Genomic DNA, 20166 nt, shown 5'->3' on the forward strand with positions numbered 1-20166 from the left:
GCTTTTAAGTCAAAGATGAACTGAAACTTGTCATTGGGAAGAGCGATGCCTCTAGCTCTGTTGTACACACGCCACAACCTTGGCATCTCATGAATCATACTTGCCATCTTTTGGTTCTCCGGACAGAGTAATTGACAAATGATGCTACACTAGTTCCTAACACTTGAAGTGAACTTAGCATGATCTCTCAGCACAACCGGTTGATCCTCATCAATCGACATCTCCTTAAGCGCCTTGTCCAAAGCATACTCCATAACCGCAGGCTCCAAAACACTCAAAAACACTCTTATTTCTCTTTTTCTTCACGCAAATCAAACCAAAAAAATCACTGTAAAGGGAGGCGGCGCAAGAAAAAGATAAAACTAGGTCAAAAAACACAACCCACCTTCAAGATTACACCGTATAACACCAAATATTCTTTCCAAATCCGGCGAAAAAGAAAGATTTTCCCCGTAACTCAATTTCTTCCACTAGAGATGAAACACTCTAGTTGAAAAAGCGTGTCCTTAGCCCTTCCTTGGGTCTTTAAATTGACATGTTTTTAGATGTTAAACATGGTTTAAGCATCAAAATTACAATTTCGATTGGAGACGTATTTTTACAGAGGAAAAAAAAGTTTGTGTAGTTTTATAAAGGATAAAGTTTTTGATGGTGTTATATCAAGAGCCAAAAAGTTTGGCGGGAGGGGGGAGGTGGGGAAAGCTGAGAATAATATAATTATAGGGGGAAAAAACTGCCAACCCCGTCTTTTATGGTCGGAAAGTTGTGGAGTTCATTTTTTTTTCTTTCAAGTTGTGTCGTTCTTATCTATCCAATATTTTTTGCACATAGTTGTACGCACATATATATGCTGATGGAAAATGTATGATGGTCGAAAAGAGAAAAGGGGTAATAAGATGGGATACCACTAAATATGAGTGACCATTCATGATAAATGCGGCTAAGTTATATTGTATTTTCTGTCTCACTCTTTCAAAATCCCAAATTGGTGGCCAAGTGTATTCGATCATTTTTCTATTTTGGTTACAACCCTAATCGTAGCCACAAAGATTTTAACGGGACTAGTAACTGTCCGAAAGCATGTCTTCCTCCAAATACAGCAGAGTGATTTGGCTCTAACAAATTAGAAGACATTTTTTTTTGCTAAGAATGTAAAATATTTCATTAAAATGAAAAACAGTTAAGGTTTACAATCGATGATTATAGACCTAAGTTAATGGTCCCATGGCAAAAAAGATAAAAACATGGAAGCATAAGAAAGTAACCAAAGTTTTCGGTCCATCTACTCAATCATAGCGAAAGAACTACCAGAGTAAAATGAAGCGATGACGATTTTGTTGTTCTTCATAGATGTGTTGCAAAAAGAGAAGGGCAACTGCAAATTGTGACCACCGAGTTGCAGAAGACACTTAGCTCTAGAAGCCTTTCAAAGGTAAAGAACTCCAAATCATGGCTCACATTCTCTCCCCTCAAAATGTGAGTGATTCTTCAATCAAATCCATAAGCTTTCCCTGACCGAAACCTCACAAGACAAATTATGCTAACAGTGTGTGCTCCCTCTACCAAGCTCATTCCCCGAATTCGGCTAGCGCAGAGCAAGAATAAAATCAATTCACCACCACACCAAAAGCCATTAGCCTTACTCGCTCCTCTATAGCACAATCTTAACGCAAGCATGAGGCATCACGCAGAGCATAACAAACTTCTACCTTGAGACAACAACAAAAGCAAACCACAACAAAACCAGGCCTTGAACGAAACCAAAAGTCTTGGTATGCATGTAACGTTCTCAAATGGTGACGAAAGCTAGTTACCACCGTTAACTAAATCATCATCAAATCAAACACTACATCAGCCACGCGAGAGAACAAAAGAGCATCCGTAAAGACAAAAGAACTTGACCTGCCACGAGGAAACACTCTCCTAATAATCCTACCACTGTCCACGAGCAGAAGATGCCAACAGAGAAGTGCTTCTCCCAAAAGTCAAGGCTTGTTAGCTGTCCTCGAAGCGGATATTCCCGTCAGAGAGCAGCCCACAACCTCCGGTAGACACAAGTCAAAGCGCAACGGTTAGTCCAAGAGAAGACTTGGAAAATGCGAGTCCTAGGTAGGCGAAGAAGCGAAACCACAGCCCCGCCGCCGGAAACGCCAGGAAAAAGGAGATCTACAAGTAGATCTACAAAAAAAAATTTGCTCCGCCGCTTGAGATGTGAGGCGCTAGGGAAGGAAGACGAGCCTCCGCCTTGGTCTATCGTCGTCTACAAGCAATAGAGGCAGAGAGCAAGAACTTCCAACCACCGAAAACGGCCGAAACGCACAGTGGACCTTCAACACTCGCCGCGAGAAACATGGCCGAAACAAGACCTCCGATTACTTCAAGTGCACAAATGGAATCAGACAGAGAGATCCTAGAGCCCTCTCACGACACCGGTCGCAACCGGAAACCGGAGAGGCAAGCAATTGATGGTGAGTTTGCTGCTTTTAATGAAGAGAAAGAGAGGAAAGTCGCCCGCGCGTGAGTCCACTCGCCCGACTTTTTGGTTTTCAATTAGAAGACATGCTTTCAAACAAGATGTGTACATAGGTTTTGGAAGTATCTAAATTGTTATAGGTCTTCTGTCTAACTTACTCTCTATGTCACAAAAAGTGTCACTATAGAGATTATCATTAACCCAAAGCTAACTCTTCTTTAGACTAAGTTTTTTAATTTATCCATAACCCAAAGCTATTTGTTCAATCTAAATCAATAATCAATTATTAAATAGAAGCATACAAGTATATAATTCAAAGTTTTTACTTTTAAGAAAGCTTTTAATTTTAAAAGAAGACTTCAGTAACTTTGTTGTAGATCATCCCCACCTATCAAAATGTGTACAGAAATTACAATGGAAAATATGCAAAATCAATCCCAACCAAGATAAATATATATATTTACTCTAATTTACAAGATAGAACTCAAAGAAAAAACAATGCCCCCAGAGAGAAGGAAAATTCAACTATAAAGAAAGCTGTTGGCTGGAGTATTTTCCCTTTTTTTTTTTAATTTTTTTTTGTGTGTGTTTTTTTTCTTCTTTCATTCAATTCGAACAAGAGAAGCAGGCATCTCATACTGCAACGCAAATGCTTCAACTCGGTTTCTAAGCTCAGATATGTCTTTGTTGGTGCATAGACTTTTCACAAACTCCTTGTGTGACTTCACATGCTCTCTCTGCAACGCACTCGCTATTTGAGCTGCCTTTATCAGAAAATCCGCTATTGTCTCGAAATCAGACTCTATACAGCCTCTGGTTGTCATCGCAGGTGTCCCTATTGACAAAAAAAAAAAGAAAAAAAAAGAGGTTCGATATGAATAACAGCTCACTACAATTTTTTCAAAATGCCAACCAATCGATCTGTGCTTACCTATTCTTACACCTCCCGGAGATATTGTACGATTATCCCCAAATATAGCAGTCTTGTTCAAGGTTATATGGCACATCTCGCACACTTTCTCGTAGACTTTCCCTGCAAAACAGACACAAAACATAATCGAACAAAACAATAACTTTGGATCGATGCGTGGTAAGGTTGAGTGATTCTAGTACCTGTTAAGCCCAAAGGAGTGAGATCCCACAGCAACAAATGATTGTCAGTGCCACCAGTAACCAGTCTGCATTTTCTTCTAAGCAGAGCAGCTGCTAAAGCTTGGGCGTTTTTCTTCATCTGTTGTATGTAAGCTTTATACTCTGGAGTGGCCACTTGTTTCAAGGCAATGGCAAGAGCTGCGATATGGTTGTTGTGAGGACCTCCTTGTAGCGATGGAAAAACAGCAAAGTTGATCTTTTCCTCTAAATCATAGTGCGTGGAAGTGTCACAATGACTTGAGTGATGGCTCTGCTTTCTTATCTTTGGGCCTCTCCTGTAGAAGATGATACCTCCTCTAGGACCACGTAGACCTTTGTGGGTAGTGGAGGTAACTATGTCACAGTGATCAAATGGATTGGAACATTCCTGAGATTATAAGAAAAAAAAGTAGCAAACCAAATTCAGAAACAAAAACACCTTGAGCAGAATCATAACAAAAGTCGACATAACAAAATAGTTTAAAACCATTTCCTTTACGTATATTGACTAACACACCAAAATCCAGTTATCATATACGTGGCTATTTGTTCTCCATTTTCTTAGTATAAGAAGCTTCTAACTACTAATCATTTCAAACTGCCCACAGAAAAGGACTTTGCCTAGAAAGTAGTCAAACCAGCTAATGGTTGAATAGAACAACCATAACACTAACACAGAATATGAATACATAGCCTAATCTTAAATGTTTTACTTAAGTGCAATCTAAACCATGGAGAATTAAAGAGATAATCAACACAACAATACAAAGTGGTAGTTGTTGATGGATTCCAAACCTTAGTCGCCACAAGACCGCTTATATGAGCCATATCACACATCAAAACAGCTCCACACTTGTCTGCAATTTGTCTAACCCTAGCGAACTCCCAGTCCCTAGGATATGAACTCCCTCCACAAATAAGAATCTTGGGGCGGTAATCAAGCGCCTTATCTTCAAGCTTATCATAGTCAATATACCCAGTTTGAGGATTCACTTTATAAGGAAAGCTCTCAAAGAAGATGGACGTAGCCGAAATCTTCTTCCCAGCTGGAGTACAATAACCATGACTCATATGACCTCCAGAAGGAGAATCAAGCCCCATAATCCGTTCACCGGGCAACAAAAGTCCCGTATACACGGCAAAATTAGCAGAGGTACAAGAATACGGCTGTACATTAACACCCCATTTATCAGATTCAAGACCAAACGCAGTAAGAGCTCGTTCAATACACAGATTCTCAATCTGATCAATATATTGATTCCCAGTGTAGTACCTCGCACCAGGCATGCCTTCAGAGTATTTATTCGTCAAATGACTTCCCAAAGCCTCCATAACAGCTCTACACACAAAATTCTCAGAAGCAATCAACTCAATCCCTTTGACTTGTCGTTGCTTCTCTTTCTCTATAAGCTCGTGTATATCAGGATCAGCCAAATGAAGAGGCTGATCACCCCAAGCTCGTACAGCAGCACGTCTCGATTCCAGATCTGTATCACCACCACCAGTCGAACTCCTCTTCGGATGCTTCGCTTGTGTTAATAAAAGTGGACAATCTCGTTGCCTTTTGAGACACATGTGGTGACCTAAGATTCTGAAATGCTCGTCCTCTTTCTGATCTCCTCCATCTTTCTTCGGCTCTTCCACGGTGATCTTCTCAACCTTTTGCTCGAGTAATTGCAACGGAATCGGAGAAAAAGTTGTTGGTAATGATCGGAAACTTTGATCGACTTGTAGGTTAATCGAATCGTCAGCAATCGGAGCTCTTGGAGACGGAGTTGGAGTCATTGATGCGTGGGAACAACCAAAACCTAGTGAAAAATTAGATTGAGAACGACTCAAATCCATACAATTGAAGAGGATGATGATTGATTTTTTTTTTCTTTTTTTTTTGCCCAATTTAGGGTTTCTTTAAAGACCTAATCGTGTTTTTCTTTTTTTTTGTTGGTTCGGTGGATTTGAGGAGAGGAGAGAAAGAACAAATAAATGAGTCATATGAACGCGGAGATGAATGAGTTTTCGGGGGGAGATGACCGGGTACTGGTAAAAGAGAGCTCTGTATCTGGACGCTTTTTGTGGTATGATTAATTTATACGGTGGATTTTGTTAACCGGTACAATTAGGAACGTGTCAATTTTAATAAAGATTGGCGGGGAAAAAAGGTTGTTTCCCTAATCTGGCCACAAAAGCTAGATAGGTTCATTTTGACCGATTTAAAGGTTTTTTAGGTTATAAAAACTACAAGCACAAATATCTCTTATTATGCAAGTTGAAACTTTTTGATCTGATATGAAGTGTTTCCTACATAAATCTTGCTTAATAAAAAAAAGTAGAGTACTATTTCGTTTTTTTCGTAACATACTAACATATCTGTAATATTTTTTTTATGTTTACCATATATCGTATGAATGTTCTATAAGTCTTATTTTATTCATTCAATTCGTTAATTTGTTATTATTTTTATGCAATTTTTAATAATCTTAACAAGGATTTTTATATGAAAAAAATTATTCAAGATGAATGTTTTTATTATGCAAGATGAACTTTTTGATTAAGTTTGTCTTACTTAAGTTTTGCTTAATGTAGACTATTGTTTCGTCTTTTTAGTATCATACTAATTACTAACATAACGATAATATTTTCTCATTTTCTCCATATATTGTATTTACTTTCTATTAGTCTCATTCTACTCATTTAACTTTTTTTTTTCAACACTTTTAATTGATTAGCTTAAAACAATCAAAGGTGTTCTACCTATATTTTACATGCCAAATTATCTGTTTTAGTATTATCCTGACGAGAAACTAAAATTCATGAAAATTAAAGAAGCTCTGCTTATCGTTCTGAATCTCTTCTAAGTATATTGAAAAGACAGGGCACTCAGTTGAAAAATACATCAACTTCACCAAATCTGAACAGTCAGTTATGAACACCACATCTCTCTTGTTTGCTTCCATCATACACTTCATCGCTCACACTAGTGCTTTCACCTCTACGTGTAAAGCCGATAAACCAAGACGGAGATTTGCAGCCCCCATGGTTGGCGAGGGGTCTTCACAATGAGAACAATACCACCCTATTCCTGAAAAAGTATCAGTTTCCTTCCAAGAACCGTCAATGAAACACCTGTATCCTGAATAAATCGTGGATTGGATGGGACCAACAAGAGGTTGGTGAGACTCATGTAGGAGTGCCAATTGAGCTATAGTCCAGGTCTTTTCCTCACTCTTTGCAAGTTGTATAACATCTCTTGGATCTTAATCCAGGGCCTCAAAAACCTTTTCGTTCTGAGCTTCCTAGATATTCCATATCAACGACGAAAACATTGAATGTTGACATCCTTCGGCGTTCGCCAGAAAAGATAGTCCATATTCGCATAAAGCGATTCCGAAGGGAAAACTCATGAAACCATTGGGATCTGAGATAGTGTCCATGTTTGAAGAGCTAGAAGACATAGAAAAATTGCATGATTTATTGTTTCCTGATGATTAACACACCTAGAACACCCAGGATCACACCTTATACCTCTACTCATTCAATTCATTTGTTTCATTTTTGTATACAATTCTGAAATATCTGGACAAGAATTTGTATACAAAAAAACTTCAAATCTTTATCAAATTATATTTATAATTTCATCAAAGCGATAATCATATTTTCTACACCTCCAAATCATATCTAGGATAAATTCGACAAATCATCCACTTCATCTCTCACACACTCAAAATTTGTTTATTAATAGAACATAAAACGAATGAGATTTAACACAAATATAATTTTATTTGTGTATGTATGTTTAAAATCTACACTTAAGCAATATCAACTTGTCAAGTAATAAACTTTTCATAAGTGATGTTGAAGGTAGTGAAATCTTAAATGAAAATTGTCAGAAAACTAAATAATCAAAAGATAAATTGAAAAAAACCATTGGATTTTTTTTTGGTTTACCAATCTTGAAGTTTTATTTTAATAAATGCTTGATTAACAAAAAAAAACCATTGGAATTTTATTTAACGAAGTATTCTTAATTTGTGTTTTGTTTATGTATATGGTAACCTAAATTGAACCTAAAAACTTACAACAAATTTATGATTATGTATGTGATAATTAAATATCAGGATTATTGCTCAAAACGCCATTTTTAGTGATGGCATTTTCGAATATGTCATTTTTGCTAAATTTTATGGATTTGCCATTTTTGAACATTTAAAAAGTTTATATTTATGATTTTTTAGTGCTAATATATATATTCTATAACAAATACTAAACCCTAAGAACCTATTAAACCCAAATATAACGTGTTAATTATGTTTTTAGCCTAAAAATGGCAAATCCATAAGATCTTAGAAAAATAACAAAATTAATAAATGTCATCATAAAAGATACAACAGTCTGATCCTGATAATACAAGTAGGTACTTCTCAAATCATCCCAGTCACTCGCTCACTAATTAGTTAGTCAATCTTATTTTTTATTTTCCAGAGTAATTGGAAAAACAAGACAAAATCCTCTTTATTGGTAAACACTTACAAAAATTCTTTTTTTTTCTCCGTATGAAGATTTCCATTATAAAATACGATTGTGAACTACAAGAGTGGGATGCGTTTTTGAAACACTAAGCGGAAAGAAAACAAAAATATCCCCAGAAACTAAAGCCCAAAAGAGGGAAACTACACCCAAACGAGGGAAACTTATACAAAAAACAAACTACGGAACCTAAAGGAACCACTAATGGAATAGTCTCAATTAAGCCCAAACATGAGAACCACAGAGAAGGCTAGTTGAAGTAGAATGAATCGCGAAACCTGATAGAGAGTTTGACGAAGGAAGATGAACGCACTAGCTCAATAAAGACGACCAAACCAACCTTCTAGCCAAACCGGAGGAAACCCAAACAAGTGAGTAAATTGAACCATCCACAATTTGCAATAATAGGAACCCAATTTAATACTCAGCCATGGAAGGGCAATCAGAGACGAACCACAAGCAAAATCCAAAACAGATTACCAAAGCAGAACAAGTCAACCAGGCTAACAACCAAATCAAAGAAGAGAGGCCACAAAAGAGCTGATACCGGATTGCACAAAAAGGCCAATTCGTAGATTAAGGACCTCTAAATCCAAAGATCTAGCCTAAACCAACTATTAGATCATCCTAAATAAAGAAAAACATAAGTGATCAAACAACATAAAAACCAAAGCCAAGTCACTCAACACAACCAAGAGAGGAGGAACCCAAAAACAATGAGGTCGTTGTCGCAAAACCAAAGAGAACTTCAAAGTGAATCCTAAATAAATAAAAACATAAGCGATCAAACAACATAAAAACCAAAGCCAAGTCACTCAACACAACCAAAAGAGGAGTAACCCAAAAAACAATGAGGCCGTTGTCGTAAAACCAAAGAGAACTTCAAAGCGAATCAGGGATACAAGATGTTGACTAAATACAAGCCTCAAACGAAACAGAACCACCGCAAAGCCAACAAAATCCAAGAAAAGGCTCTTTAGATCCACCTTGAAAGCAACCGAAACATGCAACAAGTCCCCACCGACTCACCATCAAATGAGAATAGAGCCGATGAGCTAGGATGTCGAGACATTTGAACCAGATCGGGAACATGATACCTCCATGACCAGATCGGAAAGACGAGAATGAGCCACCGTGGAATGGATCCATTTTTAAACATCAACAATCAGCCACAAGTCCTCCAAGATAGTCATTACACCGAAAAAAACTATCATCACCGAGAGGAAAGGAAAAATGGTGGAGACGACGAAGATGAGGATTGACAAAGCTAGGGAAAAAAACACGGCCAACCTAAACCGAGAAAAAACTGGAACCGACGATGATGTTGTGGAAGCCATCCATTGCCGGCCAACAGAAAGAAACTCTTGATTGACGGCTAGGTCGAACGCTTAATTTCTTTCTCTCCTGAAAAACTTACAAACACTTACATAAACAGACGCATTAGAGTAAATAAATTTTAGCGCCCAAAAACAAAAAATAAAGTAAATTAAAACAGAAAAGAATACATGCTGATGAGAGTCGAGGCGATTGCAAAAGAGATTTGGCGGTTATTTCCTTGTCGTCTTCTTCGGAAGATTCTGACGGTTATTAGAGCCGGTGTGGGGTGGTTCCGCTTATCCCACGTTCGAGCGGTTTCCTCCGTCAGAGTAGGCTTTACTTTGCACGATGTAGCGGTTCCTCATGAGCGATCCCACCTATATATTTGGGATCAAATTGGGTTTTTTGATTATCTTACAAATCGAAAAACCCTCATTCAAATTTTCTTCCGATTTTACCCAATTCGAGATATCATGGCGGATAACATTCATAGGGCGATCCAAAACATTGATCTGGGGATTGATGATCCTCCTGTTGCCCTCCCCTCAATGGTGGTCCAACAAGCGGCAGCGGCGAATCGATTATGTCCTTGGGCGACCCTTTATGCCCAGGAAACAAGATGTTCGTCAAATTATCAATGCTCTCCACGCTATTGGGGGCTCGTTGGTTTTGTCCGTGGCCGAATTGTTGAACAACGTCGGTTCCAGTTTATCTTTCCTTCGGAGGAATCTCTTGAAATGGTGTTTCACCGTGGTCCATGGGCATTCGCGGATCGTATGCTTGTCATCCAACGCTGAACCCCGGAGATGGACCCAAACCTTCTCAACTCTATACCATTTTGGATCCAGATAAAGGGCATTCCGTTCCAATATCTTAATTTGGCGGTTATTGATATCATTGCTCTATCTCTTGGTGAGCTTCTTGAAGTGGAGTTTGACGAAGCAACAATATCTCGAGTTCAGTTTGTTTGTGTCCGTATCAACTGGAATGTTGATAACCCCATACGCTTCAAACGCAATTACCAATTCACTGCGGGTGTCAACACGACTTTGAGATTTTTCTATGAGCGGTTACGGGGTTTCTGCGAAGTGTGTGGTATGTTAACTCACGATTCAGGACGTTGCTTGATCCAGAATGGTGGGCCGGATAACCCAGATGATGACAATGATGATGATGATGATGAAGGTCCTGAGATGGTTGGTAACCAAGGGGTCCATATCCAAGAACTTGGAGAAGATGGCCAACCAATTCAGGATGCAGAGGAAGCAGCAGGCTTTGAGAACCAAGTGGTTGACCAGCATCATGAGGAAATAAACAATGCCAACCAGGGAAATGAGGCCATTGACAATGATTCTGAACTTTCAGACATTGATCTCGACCACAACTCCATTACCAAGATTGATGAACCAGAAAACTTTCCATTTGGCGAGGAAGTGTCAAGGAGAGAGGACTACCACCATTTCACACGCTCTATATATCCAGACCCGAAGATCATGGAAGCAGTTGAGAAGGAACAAGATGATCACATGAGGGCGAAAGGTAAAGACAAACGAGAAGACTACGTTGAGATTTTTGAGGACGGAGAAATGTCAAAGATGAAGACCACTGAAATTGGTGAGACTAGTGGATCTACATCCGCTTCCAACCTGATTAGAGGCGCGGTGGGCCCTAAACCACCATTTCCACCATGAGGACAGCCTGCTGGGACTGTCAGGGTTTCGGCAATGACCCTACAGTTCAATGCCTAAAGGAGATAAGTCGTAAACATCTTCTGGACATTATTTGCCTTTCAGAAACAAAGCAGAAAGATCCCTACATCATGGAAAAAGCTGAAGTATTGGGATTTTAGCACTTGGTTACCGTTCCTCCAATAGGTCTCAGTGGCGGTCTAGCTATTTTATGGAAAAGCTCAGTTGATGTTGTAGTTCATTTTAAATCCTCTCATCTAATCGATTGTACAATTTCCTTTAATGAAAGCAGTTTCTACTTTTCTTTTGTGTATGGCCATCCTCACCCATACTATCGAAATGACTTGTGGGAACGTCTTGAAAGATTAGCTAACACCCGGAGTGATCAACCTTGGCTTATCATGGGAGATTTCAATGAGCTTCTTAGTAATGATGAAAAAAGAAGTGGAAGATTACGACCTGAGTCTTCTTTCCAAGATATGAGAAGAATGGTACGCCATTGTGATTTTACAGACCTGAAATCAGTTGGAGATAGATTCTCGTGGGCAGGTAAGCGAGGTGTTCATTATGTAGTAAGTTGCATGGACAGAACCATGGCTACACCAATTTCCAGCATCAAAACCTCAGTTTTTGGATTTTGAAGAATCAGATCACCAACCATTGATCACCAATATCTCAGACACCACAGAGATCAAGAAAGGATTTTTTTTCTCTTATGATGCTCGTTGCTACAGTAAAGAGGGTTTCAAAGACTCAGCTCTCAAATGTTGGAGAAGTATCAATAGTAGTAATGTTGGGGTAATGACTCAGAGGATAACTCGATGCCGCTATGAAATCTCTAAGTGGAAACGACGATACAGAACGAATGCAAAGGAAAGGATTAGCCTACTACGACACAGACTGGACAAAGGGATAGCAACAGGAAACATCAATCCTATAGAAAAATCTCGCTTATGAACATCACTGAATGAAGCCTATCTTGAAGAAGAATTCCACTAGAAGACTAAAAGCAGAAACACATGGCTAAATGTTGGAGACAGAAACACTGCCTATTTTCATAATATCACCAAAACCAGAAAAAGAGGAACAAAATCAACTCCATTCAAGACTCTCATGGTGAGATAAGAAGAAATGAAAAAGATATTGTTCAGATTGCTATACAGTACTTCCAGGATCTTTACACTTCACAGCCGATTTCCAACGAAAACACGAAGAATATACTACAAAATCTCCCGAGAAACGTCACTTTGGAGATGAACAACGCTCTCACACAAGAGGTCACAGAGGAAGAAATTACAAAGGCTGTTTTTTCAATTGGACCCCATTGCGCCCCAGCTCCTGATGGGTTTTCAGGTATTTTCTACCACCAATTCTGGAATGATATCAAGACTGATGTTACTAGAGAGATCAAAGGGTTTTTTTTCAGGAAACCAACCTTGATTGTCTCCACAATAACACTAATATCTGCCTCATTCCAAAAGTAGACAATCCCACCACAATGGCAGAATTCAGACCCATTGCCCTCTGCAACGTTAGCTACAAAATAATCTCCAAAATCCTAACAAACAGATTGAAGACGATTTTTTTAGACGTAATCTCAGAGAATCAAGCGGCTTTCATCCCAGGCAGAGTTATCACAGAAAATCTAATCATAGCTCATGAAGTCCACCATGCTTTACCGGTACGTAAACGACAAGCAAAGTCCTACATGGCCGTAAAGACGGATATAACCAAGGCTTATGATAGATTGGAATGGAGTTTTCTGGAAGTAACAATGAAAAGTATGGGTTTTGATCAGAAGTGGATAGGTTGGATAAGGGCTTGTGTGTCATTAGTTAAGTATTCAGTACTGATAAATGGAAATTCAGTGGGTTACATACAATCGGAGAGAGGAATCAGACAAGGGGATCCCTTATCCCCTTATCTTTTCATTCTTTGTGCAGAGGTTCTAAGTCATTTGGTCACCCAATCTGCTGAGGCAAGGAAACTACAAGGTATCAAAGTTAGCAATGGAGGTCCAGCAATAACTCATTTACTATTTGCGGATGATTCTCTTTTCTTCACCTTGGCGAACGACAAGTCCTGTCAAGCTCTGAAACAAATATTCTCATCTTATAAGCAAGCATCTGGTCAGGCTATAAACCTCAATAAATCTTCAATAACTTTTGGAAGCAAGGTCAGTTACTCAGTTAAGAGAAGGATAAGACACAAATTTTTGGGTATACACAATGAAGGGGAGGCAAATATCTTGGTTTCCCAGAACAATTTGGCTAGAAAAAAGCGGAAATGCTACAATTCATACTTGAGAAAGTACGGGCTATAACTCAAGATTGGCATAAACAATACTTGTCACCAGCTGGTAAAGAGGTACTTCTCAAATCCATAGCACTAGCCATGCCAATTTTCTCGATGAATATTTTTAAACTACCGCTGGAAATCTGTGAGGAAATAAATGGTATTGTCGCAAGATTCTTGTGGGGCACAGATGAAGATCACAAGAGTATGCACTGGTTTGCTTGGAACAGGTTGAGTCTACCTAAAAAAGAAGGTGGGTTAGGTTTCAGAGATTTAGAAAATTTCAATACAGCAATGCTCAGCAAAAAAACGTGGCGTATTCTACATCATCCACAATGTCTAATGGCAAGGGTACTACGTTCTCGCTACTTTGAGGATACAAACATTCTCAATGCAACAGACAAAGCAAAATCGTCTTATGTTTGGAAGTCAATCTTACATGGAAGAGATCTTCTAAGAAAAGGGATGAGATACATCATTGGTGATGGATCAACGGTCAGTACCTGGATAGACCCATGGCTACCTACCCACCCACCCCCCGCCACCCCCGAGAGCACCAAGAAAAAAGAACGAAGATGTGAACAACCAATGGGTTAAGGATCTTTTTAATGAAGACAAAACTAACTGGGATGAAGACAAAATCAGGGAAGTGGTACACGAGAATGATGTCCAAACCATATTATCCCTTAAAATATGTAATGATGCAGGTAATGATCTCCTGGGATGGCATTACACTAAGTCAGGCATCCACATAGTTAAGTCAACTTACTGGGTATCAACACACACATCAGAACAGATCATAATTCCACCTCCAGGAAATGCAACTATCAAAGCATCAATATGGAAACTTTCTATTTCTCCGAAGTTAAAACACTTCGTTTGGAGATTACTCTCCGAAGCATTAGCCACAGGTTCAGAACTGCGAAAAAGACATATAAGCAATCAATCTCTATATCGGCGTTGCTGTAAAGAAGAGGAAACCATTAATCACTTATTTTTTTGGATGTGATTATGCTCAAGCTACCTGGAGGGCATCAGGCTTTCCATGTACAAGATTACTCAACCAATCGCTAACAGTGGAAGAAAAAATACAAGAGATCTTAACATTGAGCGGCAGCACAGAAGTTGGTAGTTTGATGCACCATTTACCATTTTGGATTCTATGGCGTCTGTGGAAGAATAGAAACTTGATTACCTTCCAAAGAAGATTTATACATTGGAGAAGCTGTGTGTACCAAGCTAAAAGAGATGCTAAAGAATGGATCGCGGCCATAATATTCAAAGAGAACGTAAGAGACGAAACTAACAACTTAGAAGGAAGAACTATACGAGAAACAGATACAAGGATTGAACTAGGGTGGATAGGATGCAACTTTGACGGATCTTTCCAAAACACAGAATCGAGAGCAAAGGCAGGATGATTACTAAGGAACAGTGAATGATCTTACATAGAATCGGGACATGCCACTGCTGCAACAACAAACACCCCATTGGAGAGCGAATTTCAAGCTATGGTTTTAGCAATGGAACATGCTCACCATCTTGGAATCAAGAAACTACATATGATAGGTGACAACAAGGAACAAATCAACCTTCTAAACAAAAAGGGACTTAACTTCCCAGTCTACAACTGGATCCGAGAGGTTAAAAAATGGAGCAGAAAGTTTGATGGGATCAGATTCAGCTGGACACCGAGGGAAAAAAAACAAATGTGCTGATCTTCTTGCAAAAAAAGCTTCTTCAACAACTGCATCAGTAATTTATCACAGATTTGTACCACCTTTTTTAATGTTTTACCTACATTGTAATTTATTTCATGCTTATTAATAAAATCATTAAGAGTTAAAAAAAAAAAAATTAAAAATTAAAAATAAACCTTCGAATCATCCAAAAGCCCAGTGGGCTATAAAGGCCCATACTCGTTTTAGACAATACCAAAAGACCTGATCTAAGAGCAAAGCTCCTTTTGAAAAATCGGCATATGGGGTATATCTTCTTCCTCTCGTAATTAAAAAGAAATCTAAGGACTTGTGATCGATAGCAGCTTCGTCCATGGATTTCCTTGACAATCTCTTCTTCTTCCTCGTACGTCCGCTTCTGGCCATCTCATTCGTCGTCTGCTTCATCGCTCTTTGTACTCTCTCTCTCTTTTAAACTTTAAAGTATTTGATCTTTAGGGCTTTGAGAAGATGAAGTATTTGAATTTTGACTTTTTTTTTTTCTTTTTTTTGCAGGGTGGTTTCTGGCCTGGAAGCTTGTACTGAGCCATGTTCCTTTGGTTCAAGAGATCTTTGGCTTGAGGAAGAAAACTATTAAACCCAAACCTGAATCTCGCGGTCGAATCTCCAAATTCTACAAAAGTATCAGTTCTCAGAATCCTGTTCCCATATGGTAAAATAAAATTAGCCCTTCTTTACCCTTTAGTTTTTATTAAATCCTCAAGAAATGTGAACTTTTCTTATTTTAACTCATTTTTTTCTTAGAGATTGTGAATTTCCGGAACTTCCAAAACAAAATGACCAAGTAAGGGATTCAATGCCTACAATACAACAATCCCAGGGAAGATTCAAGTTAAATGCTTCTTAGACATTTTAAGGGATGATTGATGTTGACTCTTTTTGATGGGATGTGTGCAATGTAATGTGCATTTTGTATAGTGTGGAGTATTTCAAGCACAAAAATCTTACTTGGATACAAGTCTCTTCATATGATTCTAAATTGTTGCGAGAGAGATACGTTGAAATAATGATGTTTTCACCAACATAGATCACATGCTAGAACAAAGAAATCAAAGCTATGAATCCAAACCATGGCTAACCAAGTTGTGTAAACTATGAATCGTAATCTCAGCAGCCAAAGAACTTTCCCATTCAGACATAAGCTGCTGCGTCTTTCTTATCCCTTTGATAGGTGAATAAAATATGGACTGACACTGAAAATTTTACCCAACATCAAGACTCAAGCAGAAGGTGTTATCTCCTACGCAGCTGAAGGAGTCTTCTTGTTGGCGGGTCCTAAAGAGACTTTAACCTTTGCTGGTCTCAGAACACGATCTCCTAGAAGGAATCCCCGGTTCAGCTCCTCGGTTATTACCCCTGCTTTAACAGTCTCAGATTCTTCTCGTGATATAGCCTCGTGCAACTACAACAATAAAGAGTTATTGATAAGTCACTCAAAATCCCAAAAACAACAAACATTATACTCTCATCTGAAAACACCCTTTACGTATCCAGCCGCTTTATCACTCACTGGCATACAAAGATCACATAACTGAGTTGTGTAAACAACAATTAATTTCTTCATTATCATCACTCACTAGTACAAAAGAATCATGTAGCCAAGATGTTAATAATACAAAGCCTTGTACTTCATTTGGCCAGCACAATCACTAACTCTGTTACCAATTTCCCAACCTCCTACAGTAGATAAGAGCCTTCTTAGTGATGCAACAAAGAGCTGCTATGATTTCAAAAAACTCAACTGATTCATCTGTGCTAGTGAGTAATATAGCCTTGTGCAACAACAACAATAAAGAGTATTTTAACCACTAAAGACCACCCAAACACAACAAAAAACATAATCCTCTTATCATCACTCACTGCACCGAAGAATCATGTAACCAAATAGCTAACATAAACCCTTCTACTACATTTGGAAAAACACAATGACTGAATCCTGTTACCAATTCCAAGTAGGGTTCTATGATGATAAGAGCACACTATTAGTGATGCAACATTATTCAATTCAAAAAAAGCTTTTCAACTTACCAAAGGATCAAAGGGCTTCCCAACAGTTGCAATAGCAGCAACACGAAGATGTCTTAAAACCTCAACGAACTGCCTATAAATCCCCTGATAACTCGTATCGATCTTCTTCTCCTTATCAGTATCAACTTGAACCTGAAGCTTAGCTTTCTCGAAACTATCAATAATTGGTAAAAGACTCTTCATAATCTGAACTTTTGCATTAGACTCTGTACTAAGCCTATCTTTATCAAGCTTCTTCCTTGTATTCTCAAAATCAGCAGTCAATCGGATTTTCATCTCTTTCTCTGAAGCTATCTTCATTGACAATGACAAAACCTTCTGATCCATTTTGTTCTTCTCCTTGTCGATTTTACAAAACATGGTTTCGATTTCTGCGACTGAGGTTTGGTCTCCATTAAAGAGAGCTTCTTTATAAACCCCAATTAGGGTTTTCACATCTGTTGGGTACTTTGAATTCGCTTCTTCACTATTATTATTATTAGTCTACGAATCATAAAGATTCCCAAATTAGAAGAAAGCTGATGAATTTCAAAAATCAAAGAAGAACTAAATGGAGAAGAAGAAGAACTTACAGAAGAAGAAGCTTGGTGAGCAGAGAGAGATGCTACGTAGCTGCTTCGATTGTTTGGATACAAGATTGGGAATCTTCGATTGGGTTTCGAATTCAATGGAGATGGTGAAGGTTTGCCATGGAAATGAAGGTTTCGTAGGGGAAGTGTTCTCCATGAAGAAGAAGAAGAGGCAGGTACGGTGAAGCAAGGAGAAATTGAAGGATCAATTACGAAAGAAATCGCCATTATCGGATTGTAGAGAGATGTGAGCTATGCACCGGTCAAGACAAAGGTTCACTTCATACAATTTTTTTTTTTTTTTTTTTATCTTCCTAATCATACCTCCCTAAATTTATAATGGGCTGTTCCTTTGGTGGCCGCAAGTAGGTGCGACTGCGGCAGATGCAAATGTTGCTGTTCGTTTGGTCACCGCAAGTAGTTGCGGCATGACACAGCGGTAGATGCAGCGTTTGGCGGTTAAAAATTTTGGACGCTGATTAAATTCGACGTCAACCACTAAAAAGTTGCGATATATATGATAAATGAGAAAAATACTCTTGTTTTCTTCAAAAAATTACAAACCCACTAACCCTAAATGAATTGTCGTCTTCTTCGTTGTCGGTCGCCACCATGGTTCTACTTCCTTCTTTTCTAAGCTTTGCCATCTCTATCTCTCTTTGGGTTTGCCAAGACCTTCCACAAACAAACCCACAAATTTACTCTATATCTATAGATGCAACCTTCCAAAACTGGAACCTGATAGAATCATGGCCTTAAAACTCAATACCGTGGGCAATAACTGGAGTAAAATCGAAAACAGATCGAATCTGGTAACCATCAACAACATTTTAACAAATCTACTAACAGATACTCTAATAGACATTATTATCTCCGATTTAAAAGATAATCTCGTAATGACGAGCTCACCGGAATTAGGGGTACCACCCAATCGCAATCTCGATAAACCACCACCGGAATTAGGTTTACCACCCATTCTTGATTCCAACTAACCATCATCGGACCAGAAAAACCCTCTCTCTGCCTCGCACCATCATCCAGTAAATCCATCTCAGAACCTAGAAAAAATCGTCATTACATTCGATGTCGGACCACTTTTTTGTTTTTTATTAACGTTGTTAAGATTTTTTAAAAACAAATATCCTCTTTAAATATAAAAGTTTAAAAAGTGTTTTTAAAGTTTATAGCGTAACATGGATAGTAACTGTAACATCCGCGAACCAGAAATTCGATTTCTGGTAGGGGTGTCGATCGACACTCCTAGTGGTGTCGGTCGACACCATTCGTGGTGGTCAAATCGGTTCGATTTTAATCGTCTGGTTTGCGTGATTGGTTAGGAGAAGTCCTAAACTCGACTATTAAAAGGAAAAGTCGATTTCTTCTTTTTTCTTTAGCCGTTTCATTGTAGAGAGAAGAAGAAAGAGAGAGAGAAGCTTTCCAGTGAGTTTGGTTAGGTTTCTTGCTTGTTTTGGGGATATTTGTGCTTGGGGAGTGAGATCTAAGGCTAAGAACGTGGAAAGAGCTTGCTGTGGAGGTTTCTGGTCGTGGATTGGTCGTTTACCTCATTGATTGGCAAAGGTGAGTGCATGACCATGGCTTATCTAAGTTAAGATCTCTGTTTCTCTGATTTTGTGTGTTGTGTGGTTGTTTTCTTTGGATGTTTGTGGGTTTTTCGTAGCTCTTGAGGCTTGGATGCGTTCGTGTGTTCGTGTGGGACCAAAAGGAGAAGTTTGAAGGCGAGATTCGGAGGCTCTGTTCAAGGAAATCGCTGCTCGGCATCGGTGTCGGTCGAAACCAATGCGAGGACGACTCGAGAATTTAGCGAGCGTCGGTTGATGCCATGTGGAGGTGTTGGTCGATACCATGTGGAGGTGTCGGTCGACACCATTAGGGTTTTGGAAGTGTCGAGCAAGTGTCGGTCGACACCAGTTGGGGTGTCGGTCGACACCAGATAACCAATGTCGGTCGACACCTTCGGGGATTGGTCAACACCCTTCTGACAGCGACCGGTTTATGTCTTGTTACTTTGTGCATGTTCCTGGTTTGTTTTATTATTGTTGTTTGTGGCATGAGAGATCTTATTGCTTGTGTGTATAGCCCAATAGATGGAAGGATTGCCTCACTAAGTATTTCTGGTAATACTTACGCCTCTCTTTTGTGTTGTGGCGCAGGTAAATGCAAAGTGTGATCGTGGGATCCAGGTGATGAAGATGAGGATGTTCTAGAGGCTCGGTTGTTTGCTTTGTATCTGTGTTAGGATGCTAGAGTGGAACTTAGTGGTCTAGAATGGATGTTAGGAATGTAGTTTCATTATTGGTTATGTTCTAGATTATTGTTGGAATTGATGTTATGTTATTTCTTTGACGGTTATTGATTATTGGTGTTGTTTATTTATTGTTATC

At 38.8% G+C, this 20166-nt stretch overlaps 3 protein-coding genes and 1 long non-coding RNA gene across 4 annotated transcripts; 1 reads left to right on the forward strand and 3 right to left on the reverse strand.

Annotated features, from left to right (window-relative positions):
- Nucleotides 1–2792: 2792 nt before the first annotated feature.
- On the reverse strand, nt 2793–5664 carry LOC104742090 (serine hydroxymethyltransferase 7). The gene is made up of 4 exons (XM_010463055.3): nt 4400–5664; nt 3587–3992; nt 3405–3506; nt 2793–3308 (listed from the first exon to the last, which is right to left on the reverse strand). The coding sequence occupies exons 1-4, from the start codon at nt 5447–5449 to the stop codon at nt 3076–3078; spliced, it is 1791 nt and encodes a 596-aa protein (XP_010461357.1). The 5' UTR covers nt 5450–5664; the 3' UTR covers nt 2793–3075.
- Nucleotides 5665–14830: 9166 nt separating this feature from the next.
- On the reverse strand, nt 14831–15710 carry LOC147928426 (uncharacterized). Its single transcript, XR_015580785.1, has 2 exons — nt 15305–15710; nt 14831–15225 (listed from the first exon to the last, which is right to left on the reverse strand). It is a non-coding gene; the product is annotated as an uncharacterized LOC147928426 (long non-coding RNA).
- On the forward strand, nt 15390–15921 carry LOC104742092 (uncharacterized). The gene is made up of 2 exons (XM_087486014.1): nt 15390–15562; nt 15663–15921. Exons 1-2 carry the CDS (start codon nt 15481–15483, stop codon nt 15821–15823), a joined length of 243 nt encoding a protein of 80 aa, XP_087342140.1. The 5' UTR covers nt 15390–15480; the 3' UTR covers nt 15824–15921.
- A 389-nt stretch (nt 15922–16310) lies between these two features.
- Nucleotides 16311–18075, reverse strand: LOC104742091 (uncharacterized). The gene is given in 4 exon segments (XM_010463056.2): nt 16311–16491; nt 16494–16569; nt 17196–17678; nt 17768–18075. Coding segments are annotated over 4 exon segments (822 nt in total). The 5' UTR covers nt 17993–18075; the 3' UTR covers nt 16311–16453.
- Between the last annotated feature and the right edge of the window lie 2091 nt (nt 18076–20166).

This window comes from Camelina sativa, chromosome 14 (assembly GCF_030686135.1).
Source record: "Camelina sativa cultivar CO46 ecotype springtype chromosome 14, ASM3068613v1".
NCBI lineage: Eukaryota > Viridiplantae > Streptophyta > Magnoliopsida > Brassicales > Brassicaceae > Camelina > Camelina sativa.

Excerpts from the sequence above, each read along its gene's own strand:
- LOC104742090 (XM_010463055.3), bottom strand. The coding sequence starts at position 5,449 with ATGGATTTGAGTCGTTCTCAATCTAATTTTTCACTAGGTTTTGGTTGT. Across the intron at positions 3,993-4,399 it reads GCGGTCTTGTGGCGACTAAG|GAATGTTCCAATCCATTTGA; the intron begins GTTTGGAATCCA and ends TTATAATCTCAG. Across the intron at positions 3,507-3,586 it reads CACTCCTTTGGGCTTAACAG|GGAAAGTCTACGAGAAAGTG; the intron begins GTACTAGAATCA and ends TCTGTTTTGCAG.
- LOC104742092 (XM_087486014.1), top strand. The coding sequence starts at position 15,481 with ATGGATTTCCTTGACAATCTCTTCTTCTTCCTCGTACGTCCGCTTCTG. Across the intron at positions 15,563-15,662 it reads CGTCTGCTTCATCGCTCTTT|GGTGGTTTCTGGCCTGGAAG; the intron begins GTACTCTCTCTC and ends TTTTTTTTGCAG.